The 21,879-nt window shown below is 38.6% G+C and overlaps 1 protein-coding gene across 1 annotated transcript in view; it reads left to right on the plus strand.

The window, feature by feature from the left end:
• hyal2a (hyaluronidase 2a) overlaps nt 1–19,193 on the plus strand; it is a 38,565-nt gene extending 19,372 nt beyond the window's left edge. Inside the window, exons 5-7 of the mRNA XM_079841303.1 lie at nt 5,749–6,702; nt 6,775–6,864; nt 15,866–19,193. Coding sequence (XP_079697429.1) covers nt 5,749–6,702; nt 6,775–6,864; nt 15,866–16,219 — 1,398 coding nt within the window. The 3' untranslated portion in view covers nt 16,220–19,193. The remainder of the gene's footprint in view (nt 1–5,748; nt 6,703–6,774; nt 6,865–15,865) is intronic.
• The last annotated feature ends 2,686 nt before the right edge of the window (nt 19,194–21,879 follow it).

Consider the following 21,879-nt stretch of genomic DNA (forward strand, 5'->3'; position numbering starts at 1 on the left):
GCAAACCGCAAAGTTATATTTGTTGCTTTTAACTTTGTGCACGTTTACCCAAAATAGACATTTACCATGCAATATGAAATATGGCATGTGTGTTAATCTGTAATCACTGTAGAAATGGCGTCGCATGCAGCTGAAGTGTTTCATGGTGTTAACCACAAATGTAATGTTAGTTCCTCATTTGTTAATTTTAGCTTTTTCCGTGCATGTTTTTCTTCTTCTTTCTGAGTATTAAGATAGCAGATTTCAAAATTGCTTCCTTGTTTTCGAGAATTTAAGCCATTTTCTTGAAATGCTGTTAAATTACCATAAATGACACCCCATCTACACGGAAAGCGAGTTTGAAAAATAATGGTAGTAGTGATGGTATTAGACCGTTTCCATGGCACTGAATGATAACCATTTATGATATTTCTGGGACATTGTAATCATATTCATTTGTATTATTGCAGCATTTGGTTGAACCTCATCCTTTAAAATGCATTGAAATAGTCCTATGTAAGAAATATATGTGATAAAACAACCTGGAAAGTACCATTGTACTAACAATACAATACTATAGCGTCTACTATGGTGTATTGGTCAACTCTGAGCACAAAAACAGTCATAAGTATATCTGTGGCAATAGCCAAAAATACATTGTATGGGTCAAAATAATCTAATTATCTTTTATGCCAAAAATCATTAGGATATTATGTTCCAAGATTCCTACCGTGAATATATCAAACATTTATTATTAGTAGTAATAAATGTTGCTAAGGACTTCATTTGGACAACTTTAAAGGCGATTTTTCTCAATATTTAGATTTTTTTTGCACCCTCAGATTTCAAATAGTCGTTTCTCGGGCCAAATTGTCCTATCCTTACAAACCACACATCAATGGAAAGCTTATTTATGCAGCTTTCAGATGATGTATACATCTCAATGTCAAAGAATTGACCCTTATGGCTGGTTTTGTGGCCCAGGTTCACATATTTATATTGTACGTCAGTAAACGTGCCTACGCTCCTCTTCAGACTCCGCCTCTTCCCATTGGAAACTTTTGACAAGAGACGGTCACGAGTGAAGCTGGACCCTTTAATATTTCGTGAGTAATTCATCAAGATTTACTGAATAAGTAAGTACGATTTATTTATTAATATTGTTTGAACGCGTGCCTTTCTTCATATAAACAGCGTCAGAATGTACATTCTCTGTGTTTGACGGTTGTCTCGCCCAAACTCACGGTTCCTCTTTTTAGTTCTGTTCCCAGAATGAACAACACAATCTGTCACGATCATTCTTCTAATGATCATAAACGTCTAAACACAACTTGTCAGATCTTGCAATTTAATGCGAGTTTCGTGTAAGTCGCCATGGTAACCAACACTAACGTAAACATACCATAATACTGTGCTACTCCATCTAAATGTACAATGGTACTAAAAAATTCATGTAAAAATGGTGATAAAACAGTACATTTGTTTTTGTAAGGATATTTTTCATGGTAAATGAATATATATAGGCTATGTTTATTTTGTTGTTCTATGTTGTTTATTTTATGTATTGCCTTGCTTTTTTATTTAGTCCTAGAGTCTGTTATAAAGCTTTTGATTCGTATGTGTGTGTGTGTGTGTGTGTGTGTGTGTGTGTATATGTATATATATATATGTGTATATATGTATATATATTACGTGTATATATGTGTATATATATATATATATATATATATATATATATATATATATATATATATATATATATATATATATATATATATCCATAATATTTTTTAATTATAATTTAAATCGGATTGATTTTCAAATTGTTTGTTAAAAATCAACATCTCAGGAAAATGTTATGGGGTTTCTAATTAGAATATGACTTTCTGTTTCAAAACAGGGCATTGATTTTATAAATGTCCACTGTAGAGACGCCAGGACTTAAATCATGTTTATCAGGCATTTTGGAGACATAACAAGTGAATAGGGAAATAAATTACATATCAATATTCCTATGAAATATTAGATATTATTTTGAAAATGTTGCCAATTATTACTCCCATTATTACACTTATTTTTTCATTACATGTTGCACCAAGAACACATTAATATGCAAATTAGATGCAGTGTAGAGATACATTGTATTGAATGGGAAAATCCAAGTATGGCCATTTTACCCACATATTTCATAAAGTAAAATGGTACATCAATGCATTTCATTATTTCTTTCATAACATAGTTCAGAATCATCTTTAAACAAAGTTTGTTTAAAAAAAATCCTGAAACCTAAAAATGTATTTGTGAATTAAAAATAAATCCCATTGTTTTTGCCTATACATGTAATTTCATGTCATTAATTTTTTTTTACAACTGAGTCCTGGTGTCAACTACAGAGGACATTTCATAACATATGAATAAAATATAATTTTTCAAAAATATTTTTTTCCATTTGTTTCTTATGCTCTAAACCAGGGGTGTCCAAACTCGGTCCTGGAGGGCCACTGTCCTGCAGAGTTTAGCTCTTACTTGCCTCAACACCTGTCTAGAAGTTTCTAGTATGCCTAATAAGACCTTGATTAGCTGGTTCAGGTGTGTTTAATTGGGGTTGGAGCTAAACTTTGCAGGACAGTGGCCCTCCAGGATCAGGATTGGACACCCCTGCTCTAAACAATGTAATGACATGAAAAAATACTAAATTCAAAACACTTTTTTTTTGGGTCCCAGGAGGATATGTGTATATATATGTGTGTATATATATGTGTGTGTGTATATAGATAGATAGATAGATAGATAGTAGGGATGCAACAATACAGTTAGTCCACGGTTCAATACCTCTGTTTTTAACCACGGTTTTCGGTTCGGTTCTGATGGCTTGTCACATCAGTTTTTTGTTATTCTATTCTTAAGCGACAGGAACAGCAAGAGGTTAAAGAGAAAAAAGACAATTTTTTAAACTTTAAACTTTACTTTTAAAAAAACCCTTGTATTCCTAGTGTATTGTAAAATATAAAATATATAAATATAAAGATTTACACTGGCAGCTCAGAGCTGTACAGCAGCATTTAAGTATGAAATTGAATGAATAAATGTAAAAATAAAACTCATAGACTTCACTATAAAATATACATTGATTCTTATTAAAGCTACTGTATTAGTTTTTCAGTCAAGAGCAGTGAGTGATTTTCTCTTTGTCTTTTGTTGTTGTTTTAACATTAAAGGGATAGTTCATTCAAAAATGAAAATTCTGTCATCGAGAAATGAATACAGGTTTGGAACAACATTAGAGTGAGTAAATAATGACATCCTTTTAGAGGTGAACTGTCTCTTTAAGGACGGCGTGTTCACTATAGGCTGCGCCGCTGTCAATTAAAGACCTGCGTTCATCTAATATACAGACACACACACGATTTTACTTTCTCTTTAGACATAACCGACTGTGTTTATGTTAACCTTGTGTGTATTTGACAGTATTAGCGCAGTAAGACGACTACTTAGTCCAGTATTCACGTGTTTGACAGGCGTTTAATGCGCGCGCTCGGAAAAGCGCATGTTAAAACCGCGCACGCGAATGAGCCGGCAAGGCTTTAAAACGCATGCAAATAATGAACTTTGGTGATTGTGAATAACTCTAGTGTTCCGTGAGTATAACTCCACCACTAACCTGTGATGTGAATGTATGTCGCGTTGTTCAGTATTGGGATGGAGACAAATGATAGAATGTGTAGAAAAATAATTAATTAAATGCAAAACCGGAAAAAACGCAATTCACAAGCGCATATTGAACCGTGAATGCCGTACCGAACGGTTCAATATTATATTGAGAATTGTGGTATCTCTAATATATATATATATACATATATATATATATATATATATATATATATATATATATATATATATATATATATATATATATATATATATATTAGGGCTGTCAAATGATTAATGGCGATTAATCACATCCAAAATAAAAGTTTGTGTTTACCTAATATATGTGTGTGTACTCCGTTAATTATTATGTATATATAAATACACACACATTCATGTATATATTTAAGAAATATTTGCATGTATATACTGTATATACATTTATATAATCTATAATATATATATAAATATAAATGTTTTATATATAAAAATATTTTTTTCTGAAATATGTACATGCTTGTGTGTGTATTTATATATAAATAATAATTAACAGAGTACACACACTGACTATATATATATATATATAATCATATAAATACTATAATATTTCCTTTACCATAGCGTAGTATCACCACAAATATAGTATTCATATATCAATATATCACACCACGGTATTACCATGATAATGTGCCCAAGATGTTAATAATGTTAAAGAATAATGTCAATAATTTTTATTCTGTAAGTAATTTTCATAGTTACCATTTCATCTTTGTGTCTGCCTCTGTTTCCTGATGAAATGAAAAATCATGAACATTATGGGCCCTATCTTGCACCCAGCGCAATTGACTTTGTACACCGACGCATGTGTCATTCCTATTTTGCACCCGCGCAAAGCGCGCTTTTCCCTCCACAGAAGCACGTCGCTAAACTAGTGAATGCACTTGCGCTCCCTGGGCGGTTCAGCGCAAAAAAGGAGGCGTGTTCCGGCGCAAACAATCCCTGGTGCTATTTTGCTGTTCCATTAAACAATTGCGCCACTGACCAGAAAAAACCTAGTCTAAAGTCAGTGGCGCGTTGCGCGTTGTTCATTATGCTATTTTAAGGGCGCATGCTTGACCATAATGTATAGCGTGCACAACGCGCATACACTTTGCTCATGTAATCTACACAGATGCAACAGTTATTTTTGCAAATCATAAATTGTTACACTAAAAAAATATTAACACATGAGATGACGGAAATCATTGTGGTGTGCCACGAAGATGTGAAAAAATAGGCATAAATCTAGCTTACAAATTATTCAGGCTAATTGTAATAATTAAGGATAAGACCTGTTTGCCCAATAGTGGCAAGACATATATGTATATAAGGACATCTGACAAATTGGTTTGTCCGTCAAGAACCAGGAAAAAAAATCGACTGAAAAACTGAAAAAACTGAAAGACTGAAAAAAAAAAGACTGTGAAATCACCTTTACCATAATGTACAACATTACAACTTCACTTCTCTGCCTTTCACTGCTCTTACAAGCACATCAGTCTCCTCGGCTGTGAACCGCTCCTGGCGTGCGCCTGGTAAATACGCCATAATAATAGCAATCCATAATGGAACTTGCGCACCTGCTTTTAAAGGGAATGTTGGATGACGCTCGGATTGGTTTATTCACGTTACGCCCAAACCACACCTATGAATAATGAAGCTACTTCAGACCAACCCATTTTAGATTTGCGCCGGGCGCAAGAGCCATTTATCCCGCCGGGAAAATAGCAACAGCGCCGAGACCCGCCCACAAAGTTACTTGCGCTTCACGCTTTGACACTAGCGTTTCAGATCGTTAAAATAGGGCCCTAAAAGTCACGTTTCAGCAAGGTCTACACACACACACACACACACACACACACACACACACACACACACACACACACACACACACACACACACACACACACACACACACACACACTTAGTGTAGTGTTTCCTGAAGTGGATGATTATTATGGATAATGAGTTGTTCAGGATAAAGTATACCTTTGTTCAAAAAAATTGCCTCTCATCATTGAAATTACCTTTGGAAATTAGACTGTAGCTCGGCTTCATTTCCATTTAAATTGCCTCGTGTAGCATCAGGTGTGGATCTGGATGCTAAACGCCTGTCTTTGCAGGTCCAGCGTGTCCCGTTCTCCAGGGATGGACGAGCTTGGATGTCGAACTCTGCTGGTTTTCGGCATCTGTTTTGCGTCTGTTCTCGGCCGTCCCGCCCATCTCCCGTTTTTTTCCGTCTGGAACGCGCCAACTGAGCGATGCACGTCTCAATTCGGGGTCGAGCTGGACTTGAGCGTCTTTGACATCGTCCATAATCGCGGCCAGGCCTTTATGGGCGGCAACATCACCATTTTCTACTCGGATAAGTTGGGAGAGTATCCTTACTACGGCCGTGACAGTGAACCGGTGTATGGAGGTGTTCCTCAGAACGCCAGCCTGAACCAGCACCTCTGGAAGGCCGATGGCGACCTGCGGACTGACATCCCAGATCGTGGATTTCACGGGCTGGCCGTCGTGGACTGGGAAAAGTGGAGGCCGCTGTGGGAACGCAACTGGGACACTAAAGAAGTGTACTGGAAGGGCTCGAGGTCCTTAGTGAAAGCCAAACATCCCAGCTGGAATCCGGGTCAGATAGAAACGGAAGCTGTGCGGGAATTCGAGGAGGCTTCACGGGCCTTTATGGAGGAGACTTTAAAACTGGGCCGCAGAGAGCGCCCTGGAGGATTATGGGGGTTTTACGGTTTCCCCGGTTGCTATAATTATCAGTACAAGAAGAACGGGACGTATACGGGTGAGTGTCCGGCTGTGGAGATGAAGAGGAATGATAAGCTGGCCTGGCTGTGGAACGTCAGCTCGGCCCTGTTCCCTGATATCTATCTGGATGTGGGGCTCCGGGGCCGAGGTCGGGATATCTTGCTGTACAGCCGGCATCGGATCCTGGAGGCCATGAGGGTGAGGGAACCGAGCCGCCCATCGCCCGTCTTCCCCTACGCCAGGATCGCCTACACTTACTCCATGGAGTTTCTCTCACAGGTCAGCATCTACCAGTGAAATCAAAGGATTATACGTAGTTGATGTTTATGTGTCGTTGGTTTGTGTTTTCAGGAGGACTTGGTGCACACCATTGGTGAGAGCGTCGCTCTGGGAGCTTCTGGTATCGTGCTATGGGGCGATGGAAACTACTCCAAAACGAAGGTCGGAGTCGTGATTAGAAATGCACTCACTTCTGCATTATATTATTTAAAGGGACAGTTCACCTAAAAATCCTATCATTATTACTCGCCCTCATGTCGTTCCAAACAAGTAAGACCTTCGTTCATCTTCAGAACACAATTATCGTTTTGATGAAATCAGAGATTTCTGTGCCTCCATTGACAGCTACGCAACACCACTCTTAGATTTAGCTCTTACTGTGCGTTCACACTAGGGATCGACCGATATGGATTTTTTAGTGCCGATGCCGATACCAATTTTTTTTCATCAGCCTTAGCCGATGAGCGAAACGGCCTGCCGATTTTCTTGAGCCGATACTGCTTTTGCTCCCTCAATTTACATCATAAAAATGACACGATCATGATGATAACAATTTAAAATTAAAAAAAAGGAACATTTATTGAACCAATTAAAACTATATTTAACAAATAGTAAAAACAGGTGAGGTAGAACAAGAAGAAGAAAAAAAGATAAATTCTGAAAATAAATATTTAAGCATAAATAAAATAATTACACTATTGCACACAGTATCAACAAGCAAACAGCATAATAAAGTGCACACTGACTGTACTATACTTCATTTAAAACTATTTACAACCTAGTCATTTAATGGTTGAATAACCCAAGTTGGGTTGAATATGGACTAACCCAGCAATTAGGTTGTTTTGACCCAGCGGTTGGGTTAAATGTTTGCTTAAAACAACCCAATTGCTGGGTTAAAACAACCCAATTGATGGGTTAGTCCATTTTCAACCCAACTTGGGTTATTTTTAACCCAGTATTTTTTAGAGCACTTCACTTAATCTCTTGTAGAGCAACACCAGCGGTAATTCAGGAAAAAATCTCCCAATGCTCCACGTGAAACTTCAGTCTTTCCACCTTTTACCATCGTGTCAATTCTCAATTGATTTTGATTAATATGCGCGAGGGAGAGCGAGAGAGTTTGAAGACGGTGAGAGCTGCCCTGTGGACGCCTGTCTGTAAATAATGCAGGAAGAAATATTTGTATTTTTACGTGTATCGGCATCGGCCGATACAAGGCTGCTTGTATCAGCCAATGCCGATACACGTAAAAATCGGAAATATCAGCCCGATATATCGGTCTAACACTAGTTCACACAAGACGCAACTTGCATGAATAAATCGCGCTATTCGCATGTAGTTGGAAGCTTAACATTTTGAGTTTACTCGCTTCACGTTCGCGCGTGAGATTCGCTTCACAACAGAAACGAATTTGCGTCATCGGAGGAGCTTCTGCCAGTCGGCTCGTCTCGTTGTGAAATGGCTGACATGGATTGTTTTAAAGATACGGCAAATAAGCTCACTTTAGCTAGCTTGTAGTCTCAATAGCCTATATATATAGCTCAAATTGAGTAAAGAGTATTTTTTACAACTCACCAGACTGTCCGACCTCCTCACTCACTTTCTTCCAAGCAAGATCCTTTTTATTCCTGTTTCTATAAAGTATGAAGATGTATCGTACAGCTCCGGGTATCCACATATGATTGTGTCCTCGTTGTTGTCACTACTAAGCTGCTGATTGGATAACGCGGCACGAATATCCGCCAAAGTTCAGATTTTTCAGATTGCGCGTCAACCGCCCGAAACGCTCAATCCGCGTTGTGTCATTCGCACAAATTGCGTCATTCGCGGCACCTCATTCACACGAATCGTGCCGCAGAATGTCTCTCGCGCTTAACACTTCATTTGCCAAGTTCACACTAGCCTGACGTTGTCATACTCAATTCTAGTCAGAATATGAGTCTTCAGAACACAATTGAAGATCATTTTGATGAACTCTTGAGCGATTTCTGTGCCTCCATTGACAGCTTCACAGGCCCGGTTCTATGGGGGTGCTAGAGGTGCTAAGCACCCTCAAACACAAGCAAAAGCTCCCTCAGTTGATACTGTAATATTGGCGAAACAGATTTGCAAATTTGTTTCCTCTAGAAAGCGTCAAATGCATCTTTTCACAGTGTGTTTGTGCAGCGGTGAGTAATGTAGCCAATCACAGATAGTTGTCGATCTCTCGATCGCGATCAGTGTTTTTAGGCTATTCAGTGCTGAGTTAATGCAGGCTCGCGAAACCTCTCATTAACAAAACACGATGTACATAAGATGTTTATTGTTGACAACTTAATTTTTATAACGGAGCTTTGTGAGATCGCGATGAACTGACAAAGCAACAGCATTTTAGTGATCGTAGCGATCTCGGCTCACTCTCGAGGCCACAGTCTGTAATAAAACTATTGGCCAATCGCATGCTGCAAAGTTTAGGAAGTGACATCTAAATATAAAGGCCACTCTGCATGAGACAGAAATATCCTCCTGAGACCCAGAATAGAGGCTTTAATGATATTTTAGCGAATTTCTCTGACATCATGCACAGTTTTAAGTCTGGATATTCTTATGAAATATGAGACATTCTTATGAAAATATTATTACACGTCTTTTTACATTTACATATCGTCCCAAAACACATTAATATGCAAATTATATACAGTGTATAGAATGGGAATGGCATATGGCCATGTTTACACATATTGCATAGTAAAATGGTATATCAAATTATTATTTTATATCTTTCATAACATTGAGAATCATCTTTATACAAAGTTTGGATAAAAAAAGCTTGAAGCATAAAAATTGACTGGTGAAAGTAAAAAAAAATCCCATTGTTTTTGTCTATTCATGTCTTTTAATTTTCTCAATAAATAGTTCTGGTGTCCTCTACAGAGCAGAGGATTTAGCATATAACATAGGATTTTTTTTTTATATCCATTTGTTTTTTATGCTCCAAACAATGTAATGACTTAAAAAAAAAGCTTCTCAGGAAGATGATGTGTTAAAATACTAGTAATAAATAATCATACATTTCTCACTGTACACTGCTGTGGTGGAGCTCTTACTGAAGCGAATAAATCACGCTATTCCCACGTAGTTGGACGCTTGAACATTTTGACTTTACTCGCTTCATTTGCTCGTGACATTCACTTCACAATAGACGCAAATTCGCCTCATGGGAGGGACTTCTACCAGCCGGCTCGTCTCGTTGCGAAATGGCCGACATTGATTGTTTTAAAATACACAAATAAGCTCAATTTGCCAGCTTTAGCTAGCTTGTAGTCTCAATCAGGTGAATTCAGGGGGATTGGGACACTTTCTCCAAGTCATCTCAATGGTAAAAAGTGTCCCAATCACCCTGAAATCACCCTATACTGTATGCGCATCTGATTATGTAGCCTTACTCATGCTGCTCACTTTTCATAATCAACATATGAAATAAAAAAATTATAACATTTACACATAGCCTAACTATGAAACTAAATAGGCTACGTTTTCTTTAGCTAACCCTTTGTCTGACGAAAACGTCGGCACATTCTGATGGATTTTTTCCTTCATGACAGTGGAAAAAACTCACAATACTCCGTCATTTTTAGTCATTCAGATAAGTGTAGATATAATTATAAACAGTAAACTGTCTACTTTTATTTGTGTACACTCACAATAACAGCAAAGGTCGTGGACTCAGGGAACAGATTATTTTGCACTCCACTCCAAACGCTGTCTTCATTTCAAAAATATATTTTGTTTATTAAACGCAAAGTTTTTCATTTCAAAAGCATTTCTAAATTCAGTTTATGTTTCCAACAAACTAAATTCTGAGCCAAAATAATGAAGTGGTAAAAAAACCTTTGAGCTACCACCAAATGCAAACATTTCGCTCGTCTCTGTATGTGGCAGCAATGCGTCACACCTGGCATATGTAAAAGTGGATCATTCTTTACAGATGATGGTATGTTTGGACAGAAGACGAGACCGAGTTCTTTATTAAACTCTAAACAATAGAATAGAAAATACCACAATTAATTAAGACCTTGAAGCAGATGAGAGAGAGAAACACCTCATATGTGCCGCTCAAGTATAAGGGATTTCCTTGCCATCAGTGCAGTCACGTCTCTTTCCATTAAAAATAATGGCGTGCGGTGGCTGGGATATACATGAACCTACCAACATACGTAGCATAATTTTTTGAATAACTTATCACGAGAGGAAAAAAAATTGTTTTAGTCGCATAACATCAGTTAATGGAAACGCCGTCATTTCGCAATATTTTTTTATCGACTTTTAGAAAATATTGCAAAAGTTTTGCACAAATCTGTAATGGAAACGCGGCTACTGTCACTTCCGAAACTTTGCAGCGTGTAATTGCCCACTAATCCTTTTTGCAACATGCAAAACAATAGTTTTATTCAATGGATTATATACACTCACCTAAAGGATTATTAGGAACACCTGTTCAATTTCTCATTAATGCAATTATCTAATCAACCAATCACATGGCAGTTGCTTCAATGCATTTAGGGGTGTGGTCCTGGTCAAGACAATCTCCTGAACTCCACATTGCGGCAGTCCTGTGGGAGAAAATGCCTTGTTGATGCTAGAGGTCAGAGGAGAATGGGCCGACTGATTCAAGCTGATAGAAGAGCAACTTTGACTGAAATAACCACTCGTTACAACCGAGGTCTGCAGCAAAGCATTTGTGAAGCCACAACACACACAACCTTGAGGCGGATGGGCTACAACAGCAGAAGACCCCACCGGGTACCACTCATCTCCACTACAAATAGGAAAAAGAGGCGACAATTTGCACGAGCTCACCAAAATTGGACAGTTGAAGACTGGAAAAATGTTGCCTGGTCTGATGAGTCTGGATTTCTGTTGAGACATTCAGATGGTAGAGTCAGAATTTGGCGTAAACAGAATGAGAACATGGATCCATCATGCCTTGTTACCACTGTGCAGGCTGGTGGTGGTGGTGTAATGGTGTGGGGGATGTTTTCCTGGCACACTTAGTGCCAATTGGGCATGGTTTAAATGCCACGGCCTACCTGAGCATTGTTTCTGACCATGTCCATCCCTTTATGAGCACCATGTCCCCATCCTCTGATGGCTACTTCCAGCAGGATAATGCACCGTCACAAAGCTCCAATCATTTCAAATTGGTTTCTTGAACATGACAATGAGTTCACTGGACTAAAATGGCCGCCACAGTCACCAGATCTCAACCCAATAGAGCATCTTTGGGATGTGGTGGAACGGGAGCTTCGTGCCCTGGATGTGCATCCCACAAATCTCCATCAACTGCAAGATGCTCTCCTATCAATATGGGCCAACATTTCTAAAGAATGCTTTCAGCACCTTGTTGAATCAATGCCACGTAGAATTAAGGCAGTTCTGAAGGCGAAAGGGGGTCAAACACAGTATTAGTGTGTGTTCCTAATAATCCTTTAGGTGAGTGTAGACTGTAGACTCGACAGTGAGCCAAGACCGTTCCATTTACCATCACTAAACGCTGTCGCTATGACAGTTCATCCCAATCTCACAAAGTACAATGAAGCTGCTAACAATGCACAATAAATATCTTGCGTCGATTCGTGTCTACACTTTGTTTGTTTGTTCATGAGAGGTTTTGCGACCAAACTTTTGCTATTTTCGGCCGAATAATTTCAGTAGCTGAACATTCGGTGCATCCCTAATAATTCTAAATATATCTATTAAAATACTGATATTCTGGTCTATAACTCCTCCCCGAACCTCCCGCTGCCCTGTATCTTGCTCTCTATTTGGCTGTCGGTCATCGCCGATGTATTTTTCAGTCACAACACATTTGACACTAGCCTGGATGCCAGCCGAACTTAGCCCCGCCCACAACATTTTTACTCGGGCAGTTCGGTCTGGACTTGATCCATAGAGAAGTAATTATGCCCGAACAGAAGCTGTTCGGACCAATGAAATCATCAGGGCGGGCTTTAGACGATGATGGACAGATGATAAACAGTAACGTCATCATCCACGTCATCAAAGGCGCTTGGGTTGAATTTGTTCTAATCCTAAACGAACTTGTTCGTATATGCATTCACCTTTACTATTTCTCTCAGAAATGATGATCGTGTTGGTAAGTACTCTGTGTATCCTTACATTCTTTTTTTACAACACCGGCAAAGATCGTTTACACTCATCTTTTTCTTCTAACGTTAGGCTACTTCTTCCAGCGTGCAGGTACAGGGTTGCCAAGTTTTTACAACAAAACCCGCCCAATTGCTAACGTTCCTCAAAACTAGCCAAAAACAAGCCCAATAGCTTTCCAGGGGGGGGTTCTCCGGGGAAAAAAGGCATTTGGGGTGTAAAATATGTGTTATTTTGGCAGGGCTGGCAGCTAAAAATCGCATTTCTGGGTCTGTATGTCACATAATTGGGGTCGCTTCAACCCGCGGACTTGGCCACACAGTGCATTTGAGTTCTGTTGACATTTGACAACTAATGTTATGCGTCGCTCCGTTGCTCTGATTGGTTGTAGGTCTATCCAATTGAGGTCTTTCCTGGCTCGGTTGAAACACGCCCCATAATCACAGCCCAACGGAGCAGAATCAGACTCACATTCTGACTAGAATTGAGTATGACGACGTCAGGCTAATTTCACACAGCAGCGTGATTGTCACTCATGTGCACGAGCACCGATTGGCCTATGATTTCGGGCATTTGTCAGTGATTTTGCAAAACCTGTCGGTGAGTCAAAATCGGGGCTAAAATCAGGCAGTGTGAACTCTGCATTAGATAAAGCTTTTAGATTTCATCAAAAAGATCTTAATTTGTAGCCTGACAAGCCAGACCCACATCAAGATGTTGGGTCTGGAAACTCACCATTGGCAGGGCTCAATCCGAGGGGCGGGATAAACGGTTGTCTTTCAAATTCCCTCTGCACGCAATAGGATAGCGCCATGAGTGCCACAACCAACCAGAGCGAAGAAGGTGAAGCCGAGCTAACGTTAGTTGATAGACTTTCGCCGTATCCGGTCGGCAAAACTTCGAACATATCTTTTTTTCTTAAGAATGACTTCAGTGCCGTTCTTTGTTCTTTTCTCAAAGAAAAGCTTAAAGGGTTAGTTCACCCAAAAATGAAAATTCTGTCATTAATGACTGACCCTCATGTCGTTGGACACCCGTCAGACCTCCGTTCATCTTCAGACACAAATGAAGATATTTTAGTGTAAATCTGATCGCTCTGAAAGACCTCCATTGGCTCAATGCACTTTACACTCTCAAGACCCTTAAAAGGCACTAAAGACGTCGATACAAAGTCCATCTCACTACAGTGGTTCTACAATAACTTTATGAATCTGCGACAATAGTTTTTGTGCACAAAAAAACCCTAAATAACGACTTACATAGTGATGACGATTTCAAAACAAAGCATCTTGAAGCTTCGAAACGTTATGAATCAGTGAGTCGAATTATGATTCGGATCGCGTGTCAAACCACCAAACTGCTGAAATTTGGCGATTCAAACCGCTGAATCGACTCATTGATTCATAACGCTTCGAAGCTTCATGATGCTTTGTTTTGAAATCATCATCACTATGTAAGTCGTTATTTAGGGTTTTTTTGTGCACAAAAACTATTGTCGCCGATTCATAAAGTTATTGTAGAACCACTGTAGTGAGATGGACTTTGTAACGACGTCTTTAGTGCCTTTTAAGGGTCTTGAGAGTGAACCGTGCCATTGTGTCAATGGAGGTCTTTCAGAGCATCAGATTTACACTAAAATATCTTCATTTGTGTCTGAAGATGAACGGAGGTCTGACGGGTGTCCAACCACATGAGGGTCAGTCATTAATGACAGAATTTTCATTTTTGGGTGAACTAACCCTTAAAGGGTCTTCTGTGTTTTTGTTTCTTAACCCGTCTTACAGGTTTGGAACCACATGAGCGCGAGTTTTCATTTTTAGGTGAACTAAATGAATTGCGTGATAAAATGGACGGAGTACTTCATATGCATGTGGAAGCACAGATTGAAGTGTGTTCAGTGTAAAACAAGCCGACTGTTAAAGATTGCATTCGTACCATTCGGTACACACGGAAGTCCTGTACCGAAACGGTTCGTTACATCCCTAGTATCTATTTAGAAACTTTTTTTGTGGAACCAAAAATGGCTATTCACTGTGAAAACCCTCTTTTGGAACCTGTGTAGAAGCTTCAGGCGACTCATGAACGATACGCAAGCAGTAGTGTACTTTAAAGGGTTAGTTCACCCAAAAATGAAAATTCTGTCATTAATTACTGACCCTCATGTCGTTCGACACCCGTCAGACCTCCGTTCATATTCAGACACAAATGAAGATATTTTAGTGTAAATCTGATGCTCTGAAAGGCCTCCATTGACACAATGCAGTTTACACTCTCAAGACCCTTAAAAGGCACTAAAGACGTCGATACAAAGTCCATCTCACTACAGCGGCTCTACAATAACTTTATGAATCGGCGACAATAGTTTTTGTGTGCAAAAAAACCCTAAATAACGACTTATATAGTGATGACGATTTCAAAACAAGGTATCATGAAGCTTCGAAGCGTTATGAATCACTGAGTCGAATCATGATTCGGATCGCGTGTCAAACTGCTGAAATTTGGCGATTCAAACCGCTGAATCGACTCACTGATTCATAACGCTTCAAAGCTTCATGATCCCTTGTTTTGAAATTGTCATCACTATATAAGTCGTTATTTAGGGTTTTTTTGCGCACACAAAATATTATCGCCGATTCATAAAGTTATTGTGGAACCACTGTAGTGAGATGGACTTTGTAACGACGTCTTTAGTGTCTTTTAAGGGTCTTGAGAGTGTAAAGTGCATTGAGCCAATGGAGGCCTTTCAGAGCATCAGATTTACACTAAAATATCTTCATTTGTGTCTAAAGATGAACGGAGGTCTGACGGGTGTCGAACGACATGAGGGTCAGTAATTAATGACAGAATTTTCATTTTTGGGTGAACTAACCCTTTAAGTGTATTTTCAATAAAACAATTTAAGATGTTTTTAGGTTTTTCACAGCAATGCCATAGAAGAACCATTTTTTGTACCTGTGTAGAAAGTCATAAACATAACCAATGCTTGTCTCCTCTCCATATTCTTTCTGTGCAGGCAGCCTGTGTGGCGATTCAGGACTACCTGGATGTCACTCTTGGCCGTTATATCGTGAATGTGACCGAGGCCGCGTTTCTCTGCAGCCAGACTGTGTGCTCGTCCCAGGGCCGGTGTGTCCGACGGGACCCGAGCGGCACGGCCTACCTCCATCTGGACCCGGCTGCATGGTCCATCATTCCCAGAGCCGGGCCCGGTCCTGTTACCCCGGGTCCGTCTTATGTAGCTCACAGGAGGCTGAGGACGGCTGGAGATGACACCAGAGGATTCACAGCCAATTTTAGATGCCAGTGTTTCCCAGGGTGGGAAGGAGAACAGTGTCAGAAACCAGTGCCTGCGGAGACTTTTACATGACTAAATTAGACTAGACTAGACAACTGTAGTGGTTAAAGCTCAGGGCGGGTCACTTGAAGTTTGCTGGGTTAACAAATACAACCACTTTGCTTTCCAGGGGGACTGATTTAACAACCCAGACAGCAACACAGCGTCTCATTTATAACCAGGGCTTAAAAACGGGAAAAAAATATAAATCGGTTCACTCCGAGCAGAATCGATATTTTAACGTTTACGTTTTGCGTTCCTCATTAAACATTACTGTTCCGAAAACGGTTTGATTTGAAAAAATCACGGTTAATAACGTTATTTTAATTTAGCCTATACTTTAAACAAATATGTATAAATAAAGACTTATTTTCACTCAATAATAATATAATTAAACTTGAATATTTATTTCATAACATTTTTAAAACCACAACAGAAATACATGCATTAATTACAAAGCATAAACAGCGGGATAAATATTGACCTGTTTTAATGGAGCGGAAAGTGGCCTCTATATGCCTAATTATTTTCAGAAGAGTGATAAAATTCTTTGTACATAACTTTTTTTCAACACGACTTGTTTTAAAAATTGCATGAATAAAGAATAAATAAACTGGATAACCTGCTCTTTTAATGCACCGTCAACTGCTAATTTCAAAGCAAACACTGCGCAACACTGCATCCCATAATCAAATTCAGTCAGCTAATAAAGCTCGATCATTTAATGCATAACATACCATTTAATACGAAGCATCAACTGTCTATATAGAAAACATTGACCTGTATTGGCAATCTGAAAGACTATAGGAAAAATGTTTGATAGATGCTATAGCCTACTTGGACAGGCTTAAACGGAATCCACAAACTAGCTTAAATCAGACTATTTGAGCTTAAAGTCCGTACTACTTATTTAAACATACGAAAAGAATGTCCTCCAATACCTGCGCTTTCATTGTAGACCTCAGCGGTGAAAGAAATGAACTTGAGGCATGAAAATGCGCGCTCACAATGACTTACGTTACCAGTAGATTCATAAATGACATTTCACTCAGGCTTGATCCGTCAACGTCACACGCTGGACTACTCTATTCATTATTGGTCACTGCCAAATTAAAATATTAAAGAGAACGATAAAATAACGTTATTAACCGGTTAATGGTCATTTCAAATTAACGTTTCTGTTCAGAACGATTCAAATTGATTTTGATTTCGTTTTCGTTCCTCTTAAAATTTAGTTTGTTTCCGGTTTTCGTTTTCGTTCCTTGAACCGGTTCAGAGCCCTGATTATAACCCTTGTGTACGCACAAAACAGGCCCTGCAAGAGGCGTACACCACTTCCTCAGGGCTCCCGCGGGGTCTTAAAAAGCCTTAAAAGCATTGAATTTATTAATTTGGAAATAATACCTTAAAAAGTCTTGAATTTTGATGTCTGGTCTTAAAAATTGTGCTGTATGTAACTTCTCCGTAGTGTATTTTTCCTCAAATGGTTCATTTGTCAACCACGATTATTTTGATTAAATAACGTAGTAGTAGGGATCGACCGATATGGATTTTTTAGTGCCGATACCGATTTTTTTTTATCAGCCGATGACCGATACGGGCTGCCGATTTTCTTGAGCCGATATTTGTAGCCGATACTGCTTTTGCTCCCTCAATTTACATCATAAAAATGACACAATGATCAGGATGATAACAATTTAAAATTTAAAAAAGGAACATTTATTGAACAAAAAAAAACTATATTTAACAAATAGTCAAAATAGGTGAGGTAGAACAAGAAAAAAAGAGTTCAGTGGTGAAACTAAATTCGGAAAATAAATATTTAAGCAAAAATAAAATAATTACACTATTGCACACAGTATCAACAAGCAAGCAGCATAATAAAGTGCACACTGACTGTACTATACTTAAAACTTTTATACTTTTAAAACTATTTACAACCTATTCATTTAATGCTTAGGTGCACTTAACTTAATCTCTTGAAAAAAATATCGGCGAACGCAGCAGCCTTGTATCGGCCGATGCCGATACATGTAAAAAGCGCAAATATCGGCCCGATATATCGGTCTAACACTATAACGTAGTATAAATAAAGAGTGGCGGAACCAATAATTGAGTACAAAATACGGCGAACACATGATGCCTTCAGTAAATGAAGATCACACGCTACAGCACCACAACCATAGACTCAACACAACACACACCTCAAGCAACAAGCAAAGGAGAAGCGCAAAATAGGTATTAATTTTTTATAATTTTTTTTTGGAATTTAACTTGAAGAAACCTGTAGGAACCCTACTTCCTACGCATAAGCTGTGATTAATAGAAGCGAACTACTTGCGCATCTGTACGCAAACTGACCCAGCGAACAGTTTGGTGACACTGATGGTGAGCTGATGAAGGAAAACCACATCATATCCTCATCATAAATACAGTGCATGTTCACAATGACAGGGTTTATAAAGGGAATTTTGCGCAGGTTCTGGTGTACGCACGGTTTTATGAATCGGAAAAAGTTTTGTGTGTACGTTTAGGATGAAATCTAGGTTTAAAAAATCTAAAAAAGTTTTATAAATGAGGTAATCCACACGTACCAGATGTGGGCCGACACTATGTTGCTGTCTGGGAAATGTACTTGATGAAGTTTATGCCAAATGACTATGTGCTTTGCTAGCTAAAGTTTACAAGAATGCAGTTTATGTTGAGTGAATGTTCAAACGTATGCAAAACCTTGAGAATGCAAATGATCTACCTAATTAATATCAATAAAAAATCATTGAAATCTATATGGAATAAACTATTATGTCACATCAATAGGTCTAAATTTTTTCTTGTTTTCTTTTATGATTGCATGTTGTTATAAGATTTTGTGTTATATAGTTATGCATGCATGCTTACATATTTAATTTAAAACACTCAAACAGAAAAGCCATTACTGGTTGCTGTGATTTTACCTTAGTAGATGCATTTCCTGATGGAAATACCAGTGTCTAGATTTCCTGCAACTTAATTCAGAAAAAAATACATTTTTAATTATTGGACAAAAAAGAAGTAGTAGCCTAGAATACTGTCTAACACTTGATGGCTGCTCTGTCAAGTCCTCGTCGTCAGTGAGGAACCTGGGTGTGCTCTTTGATACCAATCTCTCACACACACACACACACACACACACTCGTGGTCAGTGAGGAACCTGGGTGTGCTCTTTGATACCAATCTCTCATTTGAAAGCCACGTTTCTAGCATCTGTAAAACTGCTTTCTACCATCTTAAAAATATATCTAAGTTACGGCACATGCTCTCAATGCGAAATGCTGGCATTCATGAGCTCAAAGCTAGATTATTGTAACGCTCTACTGGGTGGTTGCCCTGCTCGCTTAATAAATAAACTCCAGCTGGTCCAAATAGCAGGAAGTGTGACCATATTAGCCCAGTTCTGTCAACACTGCACTGGCTGCCTATTAAACATACATTTTAAAATCTTGCTTATTACTTACAAAGCACTAAATGGTTTAGCTCCCCAATACTTGAGCGAGCTCTTAACACATTATACTCCATCACGTCTACTGCAGTCTCTAAACTCTGGCCAGTTGATCATACCGAGAATATCGAAATCAACTGCAGGCGGTCGATCCTTTTCCTATTTAGCACCTAAACTCTGGAACAGTCTTCCTAACATTGTTCGGGAAGCAGACACACTCTCAGTTTAAATCTAGACTAAAAACACATCTCTTTACTGTGGCAAACACATAAAACACTTTTTCAATGAAATTATTGTTAGGCTGCATTAACTAGGTCAGCCGGAACCGGGAACACTTCTCATAACACCTGATGTACTCGTGACATCATCAGAAGAATGGCATCTACGCTAATGATAGTCTCTCTGTTTTATCCCGAGGTTTACTGCAGTCAGCCGGATCCGGGCCGTATCCAGATCAGAGGGTGGACCTGCGCCCAGAGAAGACCAACACATGATCCTGAAGTGTCTGAGAGACCGTGATTAGACGCCCGCTGAAACTGCCTCATCAACACGGCATCTCAATAAACCCGTATCCGGCGTGATGCCTCCGATCTTTTGAATATTCCTATTTAATAATTGTTTAATCGATATATCATCCTCAATAAACCCGTCTCCGGCGTGATGACTCCGATCTTTTGAATATTCCTATTTAATAATTGTTTAATCGATATATCATCCTCAATAAACCCGTCTCCGGCGTGATGACTCCGATCTTTTGAATATTCCTATTTAATAATTGTTTAATCGATATATCATCCTCAATAAACCCGTCTCTGGCGTGATGACTCCGATCTTTTGAATATTCCTATTTAATAATTGTTTAATCGATATATCATCCTCAATAAACCCGTCTCCGGCGTGATGACTCCGATCTTTTGAATATTCCTATTTAATAATTGTTTAATCGATATATCATCCTCAATAAACCCGTCTCTGGCGTGATGACTCCGATCTTTTGAATATTCCTATTTAATAATTGTTTAATCGATATATCATCCTCAATAAACCCGTCTCTGGCCTGATGACTCAGATTTTTCGAATATTCCTATTTAATAATTCTTAATTCGATATGTCATCCTCAATAAACCCGTCTCCGGCTTGATGACTCCGATCTTTCGAATATTCCTATTTAATAATTGTTTAATCGATATATCATCCTCAATAAACCCGTCTCTGGCGTGATGACTCCGATCTTTTGAATATTCCTATTTAATAATTGTTTAATCGATATATCATCCTCAATAAACCCGTCTCTGGCCTGATGACTCAGATTTTTCGAATATTCCTATTTAATAATTGTTTAATCGATATATCATCCTCAATAAACCCGTCTCTGGCCTGATGACTCAGATTTTTCGAATATTCCTATTTAATAATTGTTTAATCGATATATCATCCTCAATAAACCCGTCTCTGGCCTGATGACTCCGATCTTTCGAATATTCTTATTTAATAATTATTAAATCGATATATCATCCTCAATAAACCCGTCTCTGGCCTGATGACTCCGATCTTTCGAATATTCTTATTTAATAATTATTAAATCGATATATCATCCTCAATTAACCCGTCTCTGGCCTGATGACTCCGATCTTTCGAATATTCTTATTTAATAATTATTAAATCGATATATCATCCTCAATAAACCCGTCTCTGGCGTGATGACTCCGATCTTTCGAATATTGCAATTTAATATGACCTCTGACCTGTAAAGTTGCCAGAATAATAATAATCATACGCTGTTTGTTAATTGGCCAGAGGAGAACTGCCCCCCCGACTGAGCCTGATTTCTCCAAGGTTTATTTTCCTCCATTCTGCTCCTGATGGGGTTTTGGTTTCCTTGCCACTGTTGCCTCTGGCTTGGCTTGCTCAGTTGGGGACACTACATTTTCAACTAAATATCCAAATAAATCTAATTAGTAAACTAAATTAACCATATAAACTAAATTACTGATCGAATTACTAATCTAATGTCCACATTGTCACTGTATGATAATTGTAAATGAACTGATGACATTCCCATTTTCTCCGGAGCAGCTGTACGGCTGAATACAATTCTGTTGCATTATTTTCCTGTTTGACACTGTGAAGCTGCTTTGAAACAATCTGCATTGTATAAAGCACTATATAAATAAAAGTTGACTTGACTCTAGAGTTCAAATGAGGTTTATTTTTG

This window comes from Gobio gobio (assembly GCF_949357685.1).
Source record: "Gobio gobio genome assembly, chromosome: 17".
Lineage (NCBI taxonomy): Eukaryota > Metazoa > Chordata > Actinopteri > Cypriniformes > Gobionidae > Gobio > Gobio gobio.